Source organism: Dermacentor albipictus, chromosome 6 (genome assembly GCF_038994185.2).
Source record: "Dermacentor albipictus isolate Rhodes 1998 colony chromosome 6, USDA_Dalb.pri_finalv2, whole genome shotgun sequence".
In the NCBI taxonomy this organism is placed as follows: Eukaryota; Metazoa; Arthropoda; class Arachnida; order Ixodida; family Ixodidae; genus Dermacentor; species Dermacentor albipictus.
Genome location: NC_091826.1, coordinates 85,392,724 through 85,413,869, shown reverse-complemented (window position 1 = coordinate 85,413,869; position 21,146 = coordinate 85,392,724). Strand labels below are relative to the sequence as shown.

Here is a 21,146-nt window from a genome sequence, read left to right as displayed (position 1 = left end):
TGCCCCTTGTCTAAGAATGCTAACTTCCTTCGTGATATTCTGATGTAAAATGGAAAACTAACTAGCCCCTACCATCACCCTTCTAAGCGCTCTTTCACTTGGAGATTTCTCCAGAATTAGGTAGAAATGCTTTGAGCGCACAAAAATGACGAGGTTCTCAGATTCAGCACAGGCTTCGGTCTTCCTGTCAGGCAAACAAAGAAAGACTATTAATACGTCGTGACCGATTGTCAGCATCGTCTGCGCCACCTTCAAAGTTGCGATAGTCTGCGACATCTGCGATATGGCATGACCATGACATTGATCTGCAGAAAGACCAGCATTATCAGCAATTCGCAAGGCCTACTCACGGTTTCTTATTCCCTCATAAACTATTTCTGGTTTTGCATCAACACGGGTGTGCGTTTTTTGCAATCTATTATTTTCTGACAGTAACCTGACTGTCCTTGCTCGGTTTGCTGGACCACCACAAGTACGGCTGAAATTTCGCACGTGTCTGTCTGAGAGCTAGAGTGGGCTCCTAGGGCCACTATCGACTTCAACATTACCTGATAATAATAGCAGCACACGCAAATAAAGAATATGACAGATGAAGCATAAGCACCCAGTAGGCACGTTTTGCGAAAATTCACGAATGTGAATGTCAATGAGACACAACACCCTAAACAATAAATGATCAGAACACCTATAGCCCCAGGAATTGTCCAAGTAACTAACCTGGGTTACAAACAGTCGTCAGCCAATGCTCCGCTCGGTATCGGCCCCAAATGCAAATGCTGGCAGTGGGCAGTTAAATATGCTCGTTGAGGAAGTACCAGGTTGCCAGATGGATTGAGCAGTCTGGTCTAAGCTGAGCGGTAAATCTTGCCGTGCTATGTAAAGTCTGTCGCCGTCGCCTGCAAAGCACCGCAGGTGGCACGCGCAGGTGACATCTTGGATGACTCCCTCGACGAAGGCTGCTGGCCAAACAATCCAAGAAGCAAGCAGCACGTGGGCTACAAACAGCCGTAAGTTCATGCACCGGTTGGTCTCGGCTGACCGTTGTCATCTGACCATCGGCCGTTCGTTGCCAAGCAGAATTCTTTACCCAGAAATGGGGAAGTTAAGCAAAGGTCTTATGCTAGGGCCTCCGTTATTCGATTGAATGCATGCCATGGCTATGCAGTCCACGGCAACGTATTTGGAACTGTCTTCTTCGTTAGCCCTGAGAATGGCAGCACTAGCCTTGAGTAATCTGGGGCATAGCCTCGATGATGATTGCGAAATCCCAAAACACTTCACTTTTTGGTGGCTTGAGCCGCTTGATAGAGCGGACTTTATCTGAACTACCTCATGCCCGAAATACTTCCCCCGCAGCTGCACAAACCCATGTTTTACCAGGTTTATAGTTAGTCCAGCTCACCGTGTTTCCTGAAGCACTCTGCACAAATGATGGATATTATCCCGCCAGCTCTATGAGATCACCACTAATTCACCAGTGTATGGGCAATCTTACTGAGGATGATTCGCAAGTAATTCATTGACTCTCCTCTGAAATGTCGCGCAAGAGTTAGTCTATGAGGGCGGACTTCCAACGCATTTGAGCCGCTAGCTGTTGCAAAGGCTGTCACTTCTTGCGACTCTAACAAGCCGTATATTGCAGTACTCCCGCGTCATGTCCAAAACAGATATGTATTTTGCATTTGCTATAGTACACGACAATTCAGTTACATTACCCATTGGAACGCTCTCTGGTTCCGTTATGACGTTAAGACTCCAGTAGTCCACACAAACTCTTATAAAGCCATCTTTTTGACGGCATAGATGATCGAATGGGCTAAGGAGCTCTTCAGTGGGTAGATAAAATCTCATTCTTACAGCTTGCTCATTTTTTGCATCTCCCCTTCCGCTCTGAGAGCCATCGGCATGCCACGTGCGTGTGCTAGCGACGGCTTAGACCACAGGACCAGTGTAATTTTGTGTTCTCCCAGCTCGCATTGATTTGGTCTGTTCTAGATCACCTTGAAAATCATCCAGTGCACTTCTAAATTACTCCTTCAAGGAATTCCTCAGATAACTGGCCTTTGTTGCCACCAGACATTCTTCGCGAGTCGGCCTAACATGTGGTGCTGTATCTAGGCTGCGGAATTCTGAGTCAGTCACACACACCTCACCCACATTATTAGTTCCCGTAGTGAAGCCTCATTTTATGCACGCGCAGAATTTTCTCAGTGCCGGCAGACTGCAATATCAAATCACTGTCAGAATGCGTGCTTTTCGCCACAACGAGAAGATAAAGCCATTTTTGTTGCATCTCGCCTGCTGCTGCATTCTGCATTGCAAGTACCTATTTCCCTGTGCTAAACTCTCTGTCGAGCTCGCAAGTTGATTTCTGTGCATAGCTCCCTTGCATCTGAATACACCATTCATCGACATCTCTCGCGGCTGCGCTCACCATTTATCAAAGTTTCTTAATATACACATGGGCGGTTTGTTCAATCCCGAGTATTTTTCCACTAGTCAGTCAACGACTTGTGCCGGATACTATGGGGGAGATGAGGTGCTCGCCCATGCAAGAGTTCTAACTGGGAAACGCCTGTGATATCGTATTTGATTTCATATGCTAAGCCCATAGCAAACACGAAACATAGCAGTGCCAGATGTTTTGATGCTCGTACATGACATGACGTAACATGAACTTAATTGTGCAATTCAACAATACCGTCTCTGCCGTGTCATCAAGTCGCAAACTTTGCCACGATTTCTAACCTTTTGTTGAACTCCGCAGTCCGTTTCGCTGTAAAGTTCATGCCCTGGTCACTGCATTTTAACTCCAGCGTCACGTAAGGAGCGAACACCTCTACCAGGGCCTCGTACGGCGCTTTAGCAATTACGGCCCGCAGTGGGATGATTTCTTCCCACCGATCACAAAGGCGTACATCTCTAAAGGGATATTGATGACCACATGACGAACCGCACTCCAGTGGTCCGATGCAGTCGATATAAACAACCTGCATTAGATTTTGCAGGTGGCTGAGGGGTGTTTACGCGAGTGCACCAGGCAGCCATGGCATGTGCGACAATGACGCTCTACATTCTCAACCAGTAATGGCCAAAAGAACGCCCTCTTGATGCGCTTCTTCGTCTTTTCCTCCGAAAAATGACCACCGTGCGGGCTATCACGTTCTAATTCTAACACTTCAGTGTGACGAGGCTTTCGGAAAAGCAGTTAAATGCATTGTTTATCGTCCAATGACTCTCGATGACAAAGCAGTTGTCCTTCAGTAACCATGCCGCGTTTCCTGTCCTTTGCCTGGTGCCATACTTCTGGTAGCGATGTATCGTTAATTTGCTCTTTCGCAAAAGAGCTTTTGGTAGAGAACCTAAGTCGCTCCCTTTTTTCTGTACAACCCATCTGCAGCGAATCTCTAGCGGTGCCCATTTTAGCTACGCTCATCTGCTGTACTAGGTCCTCTGAAGCCGATTCAAACTCTTCCTGCTCGGAGATCACCCTGTTTGCAATGCCTTCTCTCTCATCGCATAGAGAAACGTTGTTTTCTCAGCACGCGTCATCCTGAACACCTTTGTTCGGCTTCTTGCCGACAGCATGCCGCGCAGTGTTATTGTAGCTGGTATTGGTTGCGGAATCTTCACTGTTTCCCGTCCAAATGTGAGCTCTTCGTCCAGCGATTCATTCACTAAGCCGCACTCAACGCCTTTCAGGTCACACCCCTACTTGTCTATGGCGACACAAAGACTTCCATGATCGTCATAATTCCAAAGTAGGTGCGAAGAGCAATGGTATGGGCTAAGTAGCATTCCCTAAAAGAGATGGGAGACCAGAAGAAACGTACATAACTTCTGCAGCAGCAGCTTGGCCAACATTGCCAGCAAGCTTCATGTCACCACTGCTCTGCTCAAGAATCTGTTCGTACCTTGCTTTCTCTTATGGTGGTGATGTCAACACTAGAGTCAGTGCGAGTTGTTCAGAGATGTCACCGAAAGAAAATCCATACTCGCGTGTTTGCCAGATCCATGCTGTTGCTTCTGAGACTATCCGAACGCCGCACAGGGGATGCTTTCTCATATGAACGTTCATGTTTCGTGGCTATTCGAGAACCCTTTGTATTTTAATGCGAAAGCATATTATATCCCATTACGTGAAGCTCCGGCGTCATTGTCGGTGACGTGACCGAGCGAAGGCGCCAAAATGACCAGCGCCGCAAATAGTAAAAACACGTCACCAAAAAAAAAAGTCCGGATTAGCGTCAAATTTCTGTGATAGGTAAACGATGTAAATAAATGGCACTGCAAAAAAATGGTATATTTCGGTCTAGGTGGGAAATAATTTTGCAATTATATGGTCCTAGGTACCGAAACCACAATCTCATTATGCGGGACGCTGCATGGGGGATTGGGAAAATTTGGACCACCTGGGGTACTTTTATGTGCACCTAAATCTAATCACACGGGTGTTTTCGGATTTCGCCCACATCGAAATGCGGCCTCCGCGGCTGGCAACCGATTCCGCGACTTCACGCTTGCAGCCCAACACCATAGCCACGAAGGAACCACGGCGGGTCGGATGGAAATGGAACCCGTGTATTCGGGGTGCGGGATGAGTAAGCTTCAACCGACGCCACGGCGGCTCCACGATTCTGGCTGACTAAAGGTGTGCTTAGTGCGCAAGTCACTGCACACGTCACATCGCCGCCATCTGGCTGACTAACGGCGTGGCCTTGTGCGTGCACGCCACGGCGCAGCCAATGAGGTGGAGATGGTGCCACATCATGAGTGCATAAAATGAGGGTGTAAACTAAACAATTTTCAACAAAGCTAGCATAATGCTTTCACATTTCCACACGCAAGCGGTATTTGGTGTCTCTGGCGAATGTTTGAGGTCGATGGCACGCAGAGACTTACAATCCCTCTGAAAATGTCCCGGCTCCCTCAAAGCGAAGCACCGCAAGCGGTCATGGCACGAGCTGCTCGTATAACGTTGTCTGTCCTGTTGATTATGCGGCCGTTATTTTGCCATAGTCTTGCGGTAGCTTGCTCTCACTTTATGTGACATGCTTTTCTGAAACGTCGCGGCCAGCTCACCTAAATCTTTCGCCCGCAGCCCGCCTTTAATCTCGCCTTGAGTAACAAGCGATCTAATGATAGACGATGAATCGTCTCAATCTATCTGCGAAAAGCGGGGCCTATAACTGCTCAAATGACTCTACTTCTACGCTGCGCACTTAACAGCAAAACGACGCTTCCAATCTTACCGCTATTAGATTATGCGGCCGTTATTTTGCCATAGTCTTGCGGTAGCTTGCTCTCACTTTATGTGACATGCTTTTCTGAAACATCGCGACCAGCTCACCTAAATCTTTCGCCCGCAGCCCGCCTTTAATCTCGCCTTGAGTAACAAGCGATCTAATGATAGACGATGAATCGTCTCAATCTATCTGCGAAAAGCGGGGCCTATAACTGCTCAAATGACTGTACTTCTACGCTGCGCACTTAACAGCAAAACGACGCTTCCAATCTTACCGCTATTAGATTCCATGAATCGCCTATTCCCTTTTTATGTCCAGGAACAACCTGCGGTAATCGGTCGGAGTTAATTTAGGCTTCCTTAAATACATTCCCTTTTAGCTATATGTGAGAAGAGGTGCCGCTCAATCATGGACATCCTTACGGCATCGCTGAAGAAAGGCAAAATTAGAACGTTCTGCACTTTCCCGGGAATTTCGATGGACCTCATCGAGAAGTCACCGTTCTCAAACCTTGCCGGAATCATGATGTCGTTCACGTAAGGGGCGAACTTGCCTACTTGCCTATTGTACTCGTTGCACTCAGTGTTGCGCTGCGTCTTGTAATATGCGCTAGGAGTTGAAGTTCTGAATGCCAAGCTGCATCCTAAGAGCTTCAATTTCGTGTTTAAACTCGTAGGGGCAACCTGATTTATCGAATATAATACTAGCCTCTTAGCTCTTATCTGTGTCGTTGATGTTTCCAAGCTCCCACAGATTGTCGAAACGCGAATACATTCACGCGACAGTCACAATAGAGAATGAACTCGATCTCACCCTAGAGAGCGGCGCTCGCCGCTGTCTGCTCCTCTGACTGCTCTACTTGTCATCCTCGGAAGTCTCTCGAAATCGCATATATCCAGGTTCGCGACGGCGCAGAACCTGGGTTTGGCCACGACATGGCCTTCCCGCACACAAGGCATTGTTGCCGCACCACACCGATGTTTCACCTTTCATCAGTTCTCCAACGCGGTTGGCTCGTTCACTGCACCAAGCCTTTCGTCTACGGCTTCTGTCATCTTGACAGAGCAATCCTCGCTGAAGCGCTGATCGCGCGAAGACACACTTGCCTCTTCTAGACGCTCCTTTCTCATCTGTTCTCATTCTGCTGCATGCCCACAACTGTCACCGTGGGCTGCTTGAGACTGCTGGTTCTCTTCTCAGTTCAAAGGTGTTCCATCACCTTCCAAAGAGTCTCCGTAGCTCGGCTCCTTTCCCGCCTCTCTTGCAATGGCATGCCAACGCCTTAAAAGTCGGCCTGGCCGTGACAACGACGTAACAGCTCAACTCCCAAAGCTCCGGTGTCTCTTTCGCTGTGGGCTTTGCCGATCCGGCATTCGATTGCGCCAATTAGGGATAGATGCTCGTGTTTCGTGCTGGTACCAGATGGCACCCTTTGATGGCACGAGTGCAGGCTGAAAACGCGAATGAAGAGCCGGTGCCTGTACAGAAAATTGTATTAAGACAAAAGCCTTATATGCTGCATGACGCGGAAAATCTGCCCGCGTCCGGCGTTAAGATCGGCTGCCAAGAAAATTCGTGTTGCCAAGTGACGACGTCACATTCACGGTGAAGGACCTGCTGCGGCTGTTAGTGCGAAATCCCACGGTGTACAGCTACTGCATTGGAGAAACGCCATCGTACCCACCTCCTCAAAGAAAAAAAGACCTGGCCCACTCGCAAAATTGAATTAAGGTAGATTGAAGGGTATATTAATAGGGATTAAGGTGGTTTAAAGTGGTGTAAGGTGGAGTTTTAATTTAAGGGGAAACACTTGCAAGTGTTAATGCTTTCGCATTGAAATCACGTAAAACACTTAGGTGTCTGTCACCTTTCTTTTTCCCGCAGCAAAGCGCCCGCCCGGGCAGCGCCCAGACAACTCCCCCGCAGCAACACGAGCGTCCATTCTTAAAGGCTTATTGTAGCTCCGTCAAACAACCACGTCAAAAACATATACATACTTTGACTGTTCTGCCCTCCCACGCGCCTACATGAACGAAACTACGTTTCGTAAAACACCGCAAGGATTTCCGGTTTCTGTCTGCCAGTGACCACCAGTCATCCCCGCTTGAGCAAAAAATATCGGTTGCTGGTCCTCTGCATGGGTTCAAAGGGGCTCCAGTAGGAACTTCCTCCTCTAACCAGGATGCCACCGTCACTGCTCTCTTCCACGATACACACTCTCCACGTACGCTTTGCCATCTCTCTGCGTACTGGGTCAGGGCACCCTTTCACAACTTTGAACATAATTTGCCCGACCACCCCATGTGCATCGCCGAATAACCTCGGCGTCACTACAGCCGCAAGTTCGCGACTGGGTATGCGCACTGAGTATGTGCCGCTCTACAGTGGAACTTTCTGATGCCAACTTTGAGCAATATGCACGCGCCACTTGCTCTGTTTCTCTCCTATTTAATGACTCTGACGCAAAATCGGGCCACTAAATACGTTCTACTACATACGTGCCGATTTCCAATGAATCTCAGTGAGGCCAACTTGGGTCGCTAGGTATAAACCACTGGGTATGTGCCACTCCTCAATGAACGTCTTTGACGTCAACATGGGTCACTCGGTATATGACACTAGGAAGGTGCCACTGTGTATGCGCTGCTCTTCGATTAACCCCTCTGGATCCAAACTGGGTCGCGGGGTATATACAACTGGCTATGTGCCGCTCTGCAATCACCCTCATTGATGTCAACTTGGGTCACTGGCTAAACGCCTCTGGGAATCTTCTGTTATTCAAATAACTTTATTGAAGACAACTTGGAGCATTAGGTATGTGCCACTTATTCAATGAACCTGATGCCATTGTGGGCAACTAGGTATGTGCCGATAATGTGCCGCTCTTCGAAGAATATCTTTGAGCTTAAGTTGGGTTTCTAGGTATCAGCGTCTAGGTATGATCCTTCCTTCTGTAAACCTGCTTGACGTCAGCTTGGGCCAATAGACATGTTCCTCTTTTAATGCAACATTGCGTGCGCGCCACTCTTCAATGAGCATCTTTGACACCAAATCGGCTCACTGGGTACATACCGCTCACTAGGTGCCGCTCTCTATTGGCTCTCTTTGATGCCAAATTAGATCTCTGGCTACGCGCCACTCGGCCATCTGCTGCTTGCAACTTACTACCTCTTTGATGCCAAGTTGTGGAAATATCTTTCACCCCGTTTAACCATTCTTCAATGACAGAAAAATAACAATATACTTCCAGTGATGGCCGATATCGAACATGCGCAATATACATTCGGACAAGCTTATCTCAGTGTCGTATTAGCACAAGGGCTTCGCACGGACTTCGTGGAGGACCCGCTGAATGAAACAGCGTGTCCTGAGGGTAGCACCAGAAAAGAGGCCAGCTGGATGCATGCCTAATAGATAAAAAGTAATCATAAAAATAAAGTCACGAATTAACAGTTGCATATCACGCAGGTTCCGAGTGCTTCATGATAGGCGGGGTATCAGATAGCAGCTCATGGCACTTGTTGCAGAGCCCTAGCAAATGCTTTTCTTTTTATTTCACGATTAAAGTTTTATGTAAAGTGGCATTCCTAGCTCTTAGAGAGCGTTCATTGTAGTTTCGGAATATGGTGCTACGTTTGACGCCACAGCATTACAAATAATTCGCCTCTTTTTTTCCGGCATCTATCTCCTTCAGCAAGCTCCTGGGCGACAAATATGGATGAACAGAAAAATAAGCTGTACAAGCTTTTTGGCAATATGATGGAAAATAAGTTCCCACTGGAGGAAGCGTATTTCACCATTCGCGAGGCAGGGGCACCAAACAACAGCACGCTCTACCGTTTTAACCTGACCAACGGGAAGATGTGGAACATTGGCCACAAGCTGACGCCAAAATACAACGAAAAGGTTGTAAAATTTTACGATTTTTTGACAAGGCACGAAGAAATATTGTCCCGAGTTTTATGCTCACTTACGGAACCAGACAAAAATCAGGCCACAACTTAGCGTTGCTTCCTTTCAAAGTAGGCGACAACATGTTTTGATTGTGACACCTCGGCAGCTGTTTGCGCCTATGCCTAGGCCGACCTTGCCTATCCAATTGGTTACTCTAACTTTATTTTACGTAATGTATTATTGTGATCTTGTGTAGACAGTAAAGCTTTCGGTGCACTCAAAGCACACGCAGTTTTTAAGCGAATATGTTTCTTTGGCCCTCTCGGCTCCTTTCGTGGTAGGTATGTTGTAACAGGATAGTCGGACATGGAAGAGAGAAAATTAGGAAATGCGCCCTAGGAAAGTGTGAGTGTTATCGGTCAACCTATTGCAAAGAGCGGTGGAGGGAAATGCGTAGCTGTGTAGGTGTGATGCAGGTTCTTGTGTTCGAAGGTTCTGACGGTTATCTGAGGCGGAGCCTCCTAGAACCCAATTGAGGACAAAGCCATTTGCTTCAAACACACACACACACACACACACACACACACACACACACACACACACACACACACACACACACACACACACACACACACACACTTTTAATGAAACTAGAAAGAGCATAAAACAAAATAAACACTCAAAGAGACATCCCGGCAAGGAACACACTTAGAGCTAGGATGGCGTTAACCATACGCGAGTCCGGGCTGACCACGACTGGAAGGGCGCATAATAGTCTCGACGTGGAAAGCGGCGACAAGATGAGAGAAGTTGCACCGGTCTCACCAAAGGTCAGGGTGTTGGACCGTTGACCGGGCGACCAGAGCGCGGCAGCTCTGACTCGGAGAGCGAAGGAAGGCGGCTTGGCGGCACGAGCAGATGGAGGCGGCTTTCTGACCAGGCAGCTGGACGTAAAACTAGGGTGCGAAGCCCGACTGCTCTAGTCCTGCCCACGGGCACAGAAGGTCGCAGGTGTTGCAAATGGGTCGCAAGCCCCAAGGGTAGCGTTGGCCTGGCGGCCTGGGGCGCAGCTGGAAGCATCCGAAGGTCCTGGCAAAGGATGAGTCAACTGCTAACAGAACTTGTTTATTCTAGCATCGCAAAAGAGCGGGCGGTCAGGTCGACCGAATTGGAGAAACGGGAGCACACGTTACTCGACTGAATAAATCGCAGCTTCTCTCTTGGCGTCCGGGGGCAGCTGCTTTTATACTCTCGGAGGCGAGGGCAAGAAGGAACGGCTCGAAAGAGGCGTACGTGACGGCGGCGCACGGACACGTTGTGACAAGAAGTGACGTATCCGCTGGGCCGGCACCGGTCAGACCTCCTCGCTCCACAGTTGGGGAGCTCCTCTCCCCGGCTGCCGCGCTTTGACAAGCGTGGGCACCAACACACACACACACACACACACACACACACACACACACACACACACACACACACACACACACACACACACACACACACACACACACACACACACACACACACACACACACACACACACACACACACGCACGCACGCACGCACGCACGCACACACACACACACACACACACACACAGGCACACGAAGACACGTGGCATTGAAACATGCCTGGACGTGCACAGCAGGAGGCGTTGGAACAGCGCTGACTGGCCAAAATGTCCGCCGCTGTGAACAAAGCCCCGGCGTCCGTTGCATCCGCGCCGGATATTCCGCACGTCGGAGGCGAAACGTAACACCGGCCTTGGGCAGCAGTTCACGATCGGGTAGAGTGGCGATGCAGAGGGACGGGTTGGCAGGAGGCCCCGGTCGGGTGAAGTCCTGGTGGCTCGGGTCCGGAACCCGACGGCCTGTCTTCAACTTCCCGGTCTGGTCGCCGACCTTCTCCTGGCGTCGCTTCCTAGAACTCTCCCTGCGTCTCCCCTCTTCGGCCAGCGCGCCTAGCTTTTTCTCCCGCTCTGGCACATTCGACGTTTTCTCATTGGCTGTTTGACGCTCCGTGGTTTCTCCTGATTGGGTTGGCTTTTTTTCTTTGTTTCTTTTCTTGCGCCGCGTGTTCACGTGCCGGACGTTCTTCGACGTTGTCGTTTTCCATCCAGCACGGAATTCACCTCGGAGCGCGCACTACTTGTTTGTTTCTTGGCCTATCAAACCACCGCACAGTGTCGCGCACTACACACATCACAGTAGGGCGTCATGCGTGAGCTCTCGTGTAAGCATGGGGAGGGGAGGGGTGGAAAAAGGGAGAAAGCGGTGCACTGTCACTCGTTGACTCGCTCGAGAAAAAGTGCGCATGTTCTCGGGCAAGCGAGTGGCAGAGAGAAACCAAAGAGACGAGGAGCGGAGGCTGTCGCTTGCTCATATGTTGGTGAAAATTCTTGTTATGGCGCGTTCACGCTGAGACATTCGGCATCTGGAGCGGTGCCCAGTTCGGCGGAACCCAGATCCGCGCCTATCGCTCCCTGGCCAATTTTTTTGGGAGCTGCCGCCGGATGGCCTCACCGCGAACCAATAGTAGCGCGTCGCAGCAAATCGAAAAATGGAGGCCATTCTCGACGCGTTCGTCATATCGCAGTCTATGAACGCGTCGCGACATCGGAGATGCTCACCGAATTGGTGCGTAACAACCCCGTCTTTTTCGACAAGTACCACGCGAAGCACAAGGTCTAAGGGACCTGACAAGGTGGCGTGACCAAGCTACGCGCGCTCTTGCAAAGCAGGACGAACCCACCAACGCCGGTAGCGTCGTCTCTTCGGCGAATGCTTCTGCTCGTCACGCATCGCCAGAAAGGCGCTTGCCAACGGGACTAGCAGTACTGCCTCTTCTTGCTCAGGGTTCATCATTGTCTTTCGAAGCAATGGAGGAGACGCGCAAAATTAACACACGAACTCGACGCGGGCGGAGACGACTGCGCAATTTCGAGCCGCGCTTGCTTGGAGGTGAGCACTTTATGGGGCAGATGGCTCTGTATCTCGTTCCGGCGGCGCTTTGCGCAAGCAATGTGAACGACGCGATTTTCGGCGGCAAGCGAATTCCATTCGCTGCAGACTCCGGATTCCTCAGTGTGAACTTGCCATTAAGACAGGGATACATGGAGCGTTTTCCTCGACGAATTTCGCACAGCAGAAAGTGCCGCAGCGGCGTGATCCCCAACTTCCGCTGACTGGGAATTCATGGAGCGAAAAAGCGGCGGGTGCCGCCTCAGTGGGGCCAGGCAAGGGCAAACTGCATTAGTAAACAAGAAATGCACAAATAAAAGTTATGTACCTTAGCTCTTTCTTTACAACCACTAAATACAAAAAAAACCCCGAAAACTTTGCCTAAAGCTCGTTCAGTTGCTTTTAATAACGTATCTTATATTTTGCCCCTGTTTAGCGGAGAGATTGCGTTTGCAATAAGCTGTATGGCATGCTGAGGGGGGGGGGGTGTAACTGGAAAACATTGACTCACAGATGTGTTTCCGTCTTATATAATGGACCCTTCTACTATCCAACGGTACGGGACGCTTCTGCACTGTGCAGATAAGCTGATCATTAAATTCCACGCGAGCTGCCTTTGAAGGTATGACAATGTCGCATCAAGGTCGCAATGTCGCATCCTGCCCAGTAAGTCTGGCGATTACTTCCACCACCTCACACGGCAACACAGACAACAACCACTTTGGCCATGTACTCGGACCGAAGTTCATCGTCTCGCAAGTTCTGTGAAAATTTCCTAGGAACAAGCCTATGTAGTTCTCGACATCAAATGGCTTTAACACCCTGTCCATGCAGTAGGCATCCGCCACTTGATTGTCCCAGTGCCCCTTCACTTCCTTGAGACAACTCAACATTTGCTTTCAAGTTTAAGTTCATTTTTCTAGCTTCGCGATCTTTCTCGCGTTCCTCTCTGCCCCATTCTTCTCTTTTCTTAAAACGTTGTTACCATGTTTCAATGTCCTCTTCACTATCCTGTTCGAAAATTAACTGTAATAATTCCGATTTTAGCATTTCTTTGCGTACCTCTAGGTCCAGTTCCTCACCAACAATCAACAATTCGTCTCTCAGCAGTGTCCTTACCTCCACGATGGCTGCTTTACTGCCTTGATCCTGCTCGCTAAAATACCTAGGTAAACACAACCTAGCTATTAATCAACAATCCAGCTTCCTTACTGTTCTAAACAGGACAACCACAAAATGAAGCACAGAGAGTCAAAGCAAGACCCAAGCACTCACAGCAGACACAGCACCACGTCGCAAACTCCGTCTCACCGCTGTCAGCCAGTTGTGATGTTTGGGGTCGGGCATGAAATAGATGGTAGCGGGTGCATGCCGTCGTCCAGCTTATCCACGCTGAGGGCGCTGTTGAAGGGATATAATTTTTCTCATCGAGAACGAGGAATGTAGGATTTATATAGAGTATCTACATGAGAACGTTACAGTTCATCAGTCTAGCATAACTGAGAGAGAATGCACAATCGGCAGCCGCACCACGGCTGCTTATAAACACTCTGCCCTCCCTAGATCACAAGGGGAGTGAAAAAGGCCGTTCAACCATCGACCGATTCGGAGCATCCAAAATCATTGTAACCGAGCGCCGTTGAGAGGAAGGGTTTACACACTCACTTCCGCAGATGTTTTACTAACCACACGGAGGTGAGAGGGTTCTCGCAGACATGGCTCTTGCCCTGAGCATTCGCCTCTTAGTCCCAGAGTTGACCCCGCAGACAGTGGCCGCCGCGTCTGTCCATTGACTGACGCCTTCTAATACCCGTGAGACGGCGCCTAAAACCCCTTCTTCCAGGAGTACCAGCGCTTCAAACAAACCGTGACGGTGACAACGAATCCGCTAACAATAGATGGTCCGCCGACCGTGCCTAGACGTGGTGGCGCCGACGGGCTAGGGACTGTCATATTGTCGTCCTTGGAAAGCGAGTCGCTGCAGTAGACAAAGTGGTGCCGTTCGGTTAGGGACTGTCGATTCCCCGAAGAACGCCAGGCTCCACAGGTCGAACGTAACCACCAGCGCTGCGTAATTATGTGTTGAACTAATGCGGTTCTTCGCTCTAACAGCGTTGGTGCGGGTGTTCAACCTTGGGCGCGATCGGAGATATTTTGTTCGATACGCGTTCTGTTCAGTTGTTGCAACGTCACAAAGTTGCAGTATGCAAAATTTGTGACAGCGGGGCGGAGAGAGCAGCCAATCAGGAAGCGGTGACCTCCCCGGAAGTTTACCTCCGTCGTTTGTCGTCTGCTTGCAAACAGTATACTACAAAGCCAAATGTTTCTCGTCTTCCAATTGAATGAAATCTTTGTCTAAAAAAATGTATTTTTTCTTCTGAAGCCCAAACACGTTTTCAAATAGTACGTGTGTCTATTGCAATTTATAACTATTAGCTTCTTTGCGTCGTCCCTAGGTGGTGTCGCGCACAGCGAGAAGGAAAAAGAAACGACGGGAAGAGTGACGCACTTTTCAAGAAGCAGTGACAACATCCCAGTGGCTCGCTGGCACCGATGATGTTGTCGATTTCTCTGTACAACCAACGAATTATTTGTTTCGAGAAACAAAAACGACGCCGGAATTCACTTTCTGCCATTTCTTCAAACGCGTTTCGCACCGCCACCCGCTCTATTTCTTCCTCTAGAAACGCCAGCGCAACAACCTGAGTTTCCAACGGAAGCGCCATTTTCTATAATTAAACTATGGATTGGATTCAAACGTGCCATTCCGCAGCCAAAAAGGCCGCCTGTTGGATCCAATCCAATCCACCAGACACGACATGCGAAGCCGTATGATCGCTCCAAACTTCTCAACTCCCGTCGCGTTCGGACGAAATGCTCGGTGGGCGGATGATTGACAGGAGCGTGTCGTCATTTTGACGTCACCAAAAACGGGGCGGCGCCCCGCGGCTGGCGACGTTGGCGCGGAGTAGGCCAATCGCGCGCGCCGGTAACCGAACGAACGCGCCGAACAACCATCTCCGATCGCACCCATTATCAGCCTTTGTTTCTCCATCTGTGCTTACTCCCTTGGCAACAGGAAGGTTAAATGCAATCTTTCTTTGTGTGAATGAAACTCTACCATAAAGTATAATTCTCCAACCTAAAATACTAAACCGAAGAATGAAAGCAATAGTACATTCATATTTACCATTTCTAGGCAGGACAAGGTGGAGAAAAAGTGCAGCGTCAAGTTAGTGAGCTTGGTGCTGCACCTTTAACACCCGTTGACGTTAGAAATAGCAATAAAAATATCAAATATTTTTAAAAAATCTTGATTACCCAAATTTTCGGCATTGAGGATAGACTGGGTGCTGCGGTGCACATACAGAGGCTGCGCATCGGGCGAGCCCCAACAATTTTCACTGCCCAGTACGTATTCGATGACAGATAATTTTTCTCCCTGTTTTCCACGGCTTCAATCCATCCTTATTTTTCTCTCCTCACAGAGTGCGTGTGCCCCTCGCTTTACAGACAAATAGATTCCGTTTTCTCTCAGAGCTGTCGCTGTGCCGCAATGTCAAAGCAGAAAATATCTGTACACAATAACAGCAATGACTGCACTTGGTATAGTGCTGAATTCCATATAAACAATCTCTCTTTTCCTTTTTTTCTCGCTTTGGCTATGCACGATGTGGTGATCTATGAAGCTAAGTTATGGCGTGTGGTTCCTAGAAGCAAACACGTATTGCATGAGTATACAGCTAGGTTGTAATAATATAGCTAGGCCTGATGCAAACAATAGAATAAAGGTAATTTTCGTGGTTAAAAAAGAATGATGGCCTCCAATGGTATTCAACTAAGAACAGCGACACGAAAACTCAAAACTATCTGTTTGTTTACATTATAACTAGCGTAATTCAACCTTGTTTCAATATATTGCTGTAGCTGCTTGGTGCTCGTCCAGTAAAAATGACGGACTTTCGAGTACGGCATGCCAAATATAATAAAAACATGAAGAAGTTGTACATTACTAAACGGAGTTCAAATAAAAGCAGATAACAACGATGAGAATAAATACTAAAGATAACATTTTATTATCGAACCGTCAGCGAGCGGGCAGATGGCGGGGTATGGTTGTGCCATGGCCCTCTAAAGGATCGATGATTGGTCGAATCTCAGCGTCATCAGACTGCTACCTGATCAAGTCCAACGAACTAATGGCGTCCAAGAAGCCGTCATCGTCTCCTGTTTCCTGACTGACAGGACCAACGGATGCGCGGGACTGTGTACCAGCGTCTTCGTGCTTACTGCCAGACTTATAAAGGATAGTAACGTGATATTCCTGTAGCCAACAGCTCCACCGTGCCAGTCGTCCTGAAGGGTCGCGCGTGCTTGCCAACCAACAGAGGGCATGGTGGTCCGTCACTACATTGAAGGGACGATCATAAAGGTTGGGGCGAAACTTGATGATCGTCCACACGAATACGAGGCACTCTTTCTCTGTAGTCGAATAATTCCCCTCGGCGCGGGATAGTGAGCGGCTGGCATAGGCTATAACTTTTTCCACTCCGTCTTTACGCTGGACTAGCACTGCGCCAATGCCAATACTAGGACGCTACTGACGTCGGTATGCAGCTCTGTATCGGCATCATCGTCAAAATGTACAACGGGTGTTCACTGTAGGCGCTGTCGTAATTCAGCAAAAGCTGCCTGTTGCTCATTACGCCAGATAAATGGCGTGTCGTCCCTTGTAAGGCGGGTCAAAGACTCCGCTATCTTCAAAGATCCATTAATATCCGGCTATAGTAGGCGCACAAACCCAGGAAGACAAGACAACACGCTCAAGAAAAGGCAACACGCTACGACTGTAGATCCTTGAATTTCAGCTCTAGTCGTGCAGGCGCCCAGTGTGGTAAAGACGTGGCCGCCAGCCGTCCGATTCTGCGAATTATACCATGGAGTGATTACTTTCTTCAGGTGCGTTGCCCTTTTCCTGCTTAAAATAGAGAAGTCTGCGCCGGTTTCCACTAAAGCACAAACGGCGTCACCGTCAATAGTAACTGCTAAATCGAGAGAAAGCCGGTCGTCCTGTTCACCTGCAGGTGGTGTCGGATCGGGATCTGTCCATGTCTGCGTCAATCGGGGTCTTCAGCGCTTCGATCGTGAGCGACCTCACCCTCAAAGATCGCTTTAGTTAGTTTTCCCTGCTTGGAATGGGCGACCGCTTGGTAGAATACCGACCGCTGGAGCGGAGGTGAAAATTGTCTCGGAAACGGTGACCGCGACTGCCGCCCGGCAGGCGGTGGCGAGCGCTGCTGATAGCAGTTTTCGTCAATGAACCGAGGTTGCTGGGTGTATTGGGGTGGCGGCGAGTATGCGAAAAAGCAGTGATGTCCAAGACGCCGGTATGGGTACTGGCAGTACAGGTGGTCAGCTTCACCCCAGTGGAAGCGCACAGGCAAGCGATTGGGTTTGAGCCAAACATCCGACTTCCGAGGGGACGTGCGTCTATCGTCGATGTAGCGGGCTGGTCTCTCCGGACGATGGGCAACCGGAGCGGCATGGTTAAAGGGCGGCGGCCTGTACTCAGTTTCGCAGTACGATATCGGCTGCGCCGACTGAAGTGACACTGTAGGAGGAGCACGAACGAGCAGCGGCGGAGAGGAAGCAGGGTGCCTTCAGGCTTCCGCGTAGTTCGCTCGGTGGTGTTCAGTAAGTGCAGCCGCAGCATTGCCAGGAGGCAAGGTATCATGGAGGGTCTGGTGCAGCTCGCCCTCGATAACGCTTGTAACGGGGCTTACCGTAGGGTTTGGCGTTGGTGTGACGCCGGCCTTTTGTAACACTTCACGCACTACAGAGCGGATGAGCTCACGCAGACAGTCACTGTTGCTTCCGATGGCCGTGAAAATGTCAGCAGCGGACGTGCTGTTCACTTGCCACTTACACAGGTTGGATCGATGAAGAGGCATTTTTTCCATGGGCATGGCCTCGAACAAGTACTCCGCAACCATCTTCGGAGTGATCCACACGAAATCAGTGAAGAGCTCCTCCTTGACCCCTGCATCAGATGACGTAACTTCTCGTCCTCCGTCGTTCTTGGGTCAGCTCGTCTGAAGAGGTGCGTCATGTCTTCGATTTATGTGGTGAAAGTTTTGTTTGGCAACTGGACGCGGCCCTGATTCGATCATTCCGCTCGTTCGTGGTGATCAGCACTGGTGTAAGTCTCCAGGAGCCAACGACGAAACTTGTGCCACGACGTCAGTTGCTCCTCATGGTACGCCGTCTACCACGTAGAAGTAGAGCTGTCTCAGTATTTCCGCGTCATCCCAATGGTCCAAGGCGGCCACGCGCTCGAAGTGAACCATCCAGTTTTCGACGTCTTCAAACACTGCGCCACGTATCGTCGTCGGGACCCGTGGGCTCTCAAGTGTATACTAATTCGACATCGTCCTCTCTATACTGGTTGGGGCGGTTTGAGTCAAAGCGCTGGTCAAAACCGGTTGAAGTGGTGGGAACTGTAGCGTCGACGACTTCCGGGGCTAGTCCTCTGGTCCTGCGGCTGGCCCTATGCGCGGGAGTGTCGACTGACACTCTGTTCTTAGTGCGGATCCTTGGAGGGGTTTGGAGCATTCATGAGGGCTACCCCGCACCTCTACCAGTTTGTCGCGAGCCTTCAGAAGTGCTCTTGGAGGTTTAATCAACCACGGAACAGCTGGCTCCTATGAAAACGCTTCCGTCGGGGTTGGCTTGCCAGCAGGGATGAGAAGCATGGTTTTCTTTGTTGTTTTCGGCTCGAACAATTCTCGCCCTCGACCCACTACCTACAAGTGGCAACAGCAACATTCTGACGAAACCAAAATGACGACTATAGCGTGACGACGTCGATGCAATCACAATTCGATGACTACAACATTATTACACGAGATTGACGGAGAAACAATCGCGCCTATTCAACGACAAATGCAGATAAAGGCCTGGCGACAATCAGAAGATGCAGCTGGAATGACTATAATGAAACAGCAACCCGGAACACGTATCGGCCGAACCTAATGGACAACTTGGTCGAATGTGTAAGCGTGACTGAACGAGGGCGCAGAAAGTAACAGATACAGAGACAGCGCCGTCTCTGTGTATCCGTTTCATTCGGCGCCCTCGTTCAGTAGCGCTGACACGTTCTATCACGAATTGAAACCAGCCAGCCCGCCAACGTCCTTTAAACAACTTGGGCCACTGGGTTAGCATAAGAGGTTGGATGGATCATGCGCTTCAACCGAAAGGTGGGTCGCCAGACTGAGACAAATGTTGTGACATCCCGAAGGAATGCCAAGCCCTCGAATTTGGAAAGCGTATTGTGGAGCGGAAATGCGTCGCTAGCAGCGATAATCGACACAGGTGGCTCCGCCTCCTTGCTTAGGGCATCGGTGGCTGCAAAATGCCAAGTGCAAGTCGTGCCCTATGCTATTAAGCTCTTTGAGTACGCAAGAAGCACGCATCTGCAACAAAGGCCATAGAAAGTTGTGTTGCTGGTATTGTTATCGATGAAGTTAAACGCAACAACATTGATTTTTCAGTAGAACCAGATGCCGTCCAAGCAATAAAGCTGATCATTTTAAGGAGATATACGCCCCTACCCTATCTTGCAGATGTTAGAGCATATGGAACCCTGCTGTACGTCTACAGAAAAGAGGGGCCTATCAGAAACCTGGAAGTGGAGATATCACAAAAAAATTATAAGTACGGGTGAAACATGTGACTGAGTAAAGAATAAACGAAGTAAATTGGGTGGACCTGCCATCTGAAACCAAATATAGCAAACTAGTTGTTTTCTATGGAAGTGACCATGGTCAAATGTAGGAGGAAGGCAACAGTGCAGATGAGACAAGTAGAAAGCACCTTCTTAAAGATACGATGCGAAAATAGAATTTGCTAGGCTTAGTGCCTGTCCATCCATCCATCCGTCTGTCCGTCCGTCCGTCCATCAATCCATCCATCCGTATTGACCGCTCTTCAGTGAACCTCTCACCAACTTGGGTCACTGAGCGTGTGTCACTGACTGTACCGCAAGCGAGCGAACAATTCTCAGCGTCCGCAGGCACCGCCGTGCTACGCTTCTCGTCTCTGAGGCCACGCGCCGAATTATTGCCAGTGCCAGTAGCCAAGACTGGTATACGGGCTCTTTTGTAAATTCCTTTGTGCCAGTAGAGGGTGCAGCGTGTCGAGAGCGAAGTGCAATTGCAGGCACCCGCACGGCCTTCATTAAGCAGGGCGCACGCTGGACTCGCGGATGCGATTCTACAGGGCACCTAATCTCCATAAGAAGGAGCGAAAGACTAATACCGCTGTATTGCAGGCCTCATGCATAACTCCTTTAAGTGATGGCAATACATTGTGTGACTATATTTATTCAATGCCAAATGCATTACCATCGGCAGCCATGATGAGATGGGCTTTGCTTAATTTTTTGTTGATAAAACGCATCTTAAATTGGGTAATTTTGCTATTATTACTATTTCGCGCCGTAAATAAATGACGACCTGTGGCTAATAAGGCACACGTGATACAATAAACTGCATTTGATTGTAATTATTGTACTAAATAAGCTGTTCACTGGCTTAGATTTGCGCGAAACTGTCTAATTAAGTGGAGAGCGTATACAAACAGAGCAATTTTACATTGGCGACAATCACTGTTGCTACTATAATTACATTCACTTGCACATATCACAAACAATTGAGAAATTTATAAATTTTGAGGGAACCTAAACTTCGTATACGGTCTGTCGCGGGCTCCACATTGTCCGCAAAAAAATGAGGAATTCTCTGCAGGCATCTTAAATCAATGCTTTATACATCAAAATTGCAGGACTATGTATTTGACTTGAAGGGACTACAGATATCATCGGCAACTGCACTGTTATATTTGAAATGGTATTGCGCTTCTTATAATACTTACCGCTGATTACGATGCTACCTAATGCGAAATGTGAGCGCAGCTGTATATGTGTTTTCATTTCGCGATGTATTGAGGCATCACACCGATCATGGCACCGACAGGCAAAGCCGC

At 49.1% G+C, this 21,146-nt stretch overlaps 1 protein-coding gene across 3 annotated transcripts in view; it reads right to left on the bottom strand.

Moving 5' to 3' along the window:
- The window catches only part of LOC139061262 (uncharacterized), a 69,075-nt gene that overhangs the window by 9,916 nt on the left and 38,013 nt on the right, over positions 1 to 21,146 (bottom strand). For 2 of the 3 annotated variants that reach the window (XM_070540978.1, XM_070540977.1), the window contains exon 5: positions 13,377 to 13,502. In XM_070540978.1, the coding sequence (XP_070397079.1) occupies positions 13,377 to 13,502 (126 nt within the window). Of the gene's footprint in view, positions 1 to 10,790; positions 12,388 to 13,376; positions 13,503 to 21,146 lie in introns of those variants that run through there. The other variant, XM_070540976.1, reaches the window with a different exon arrangement.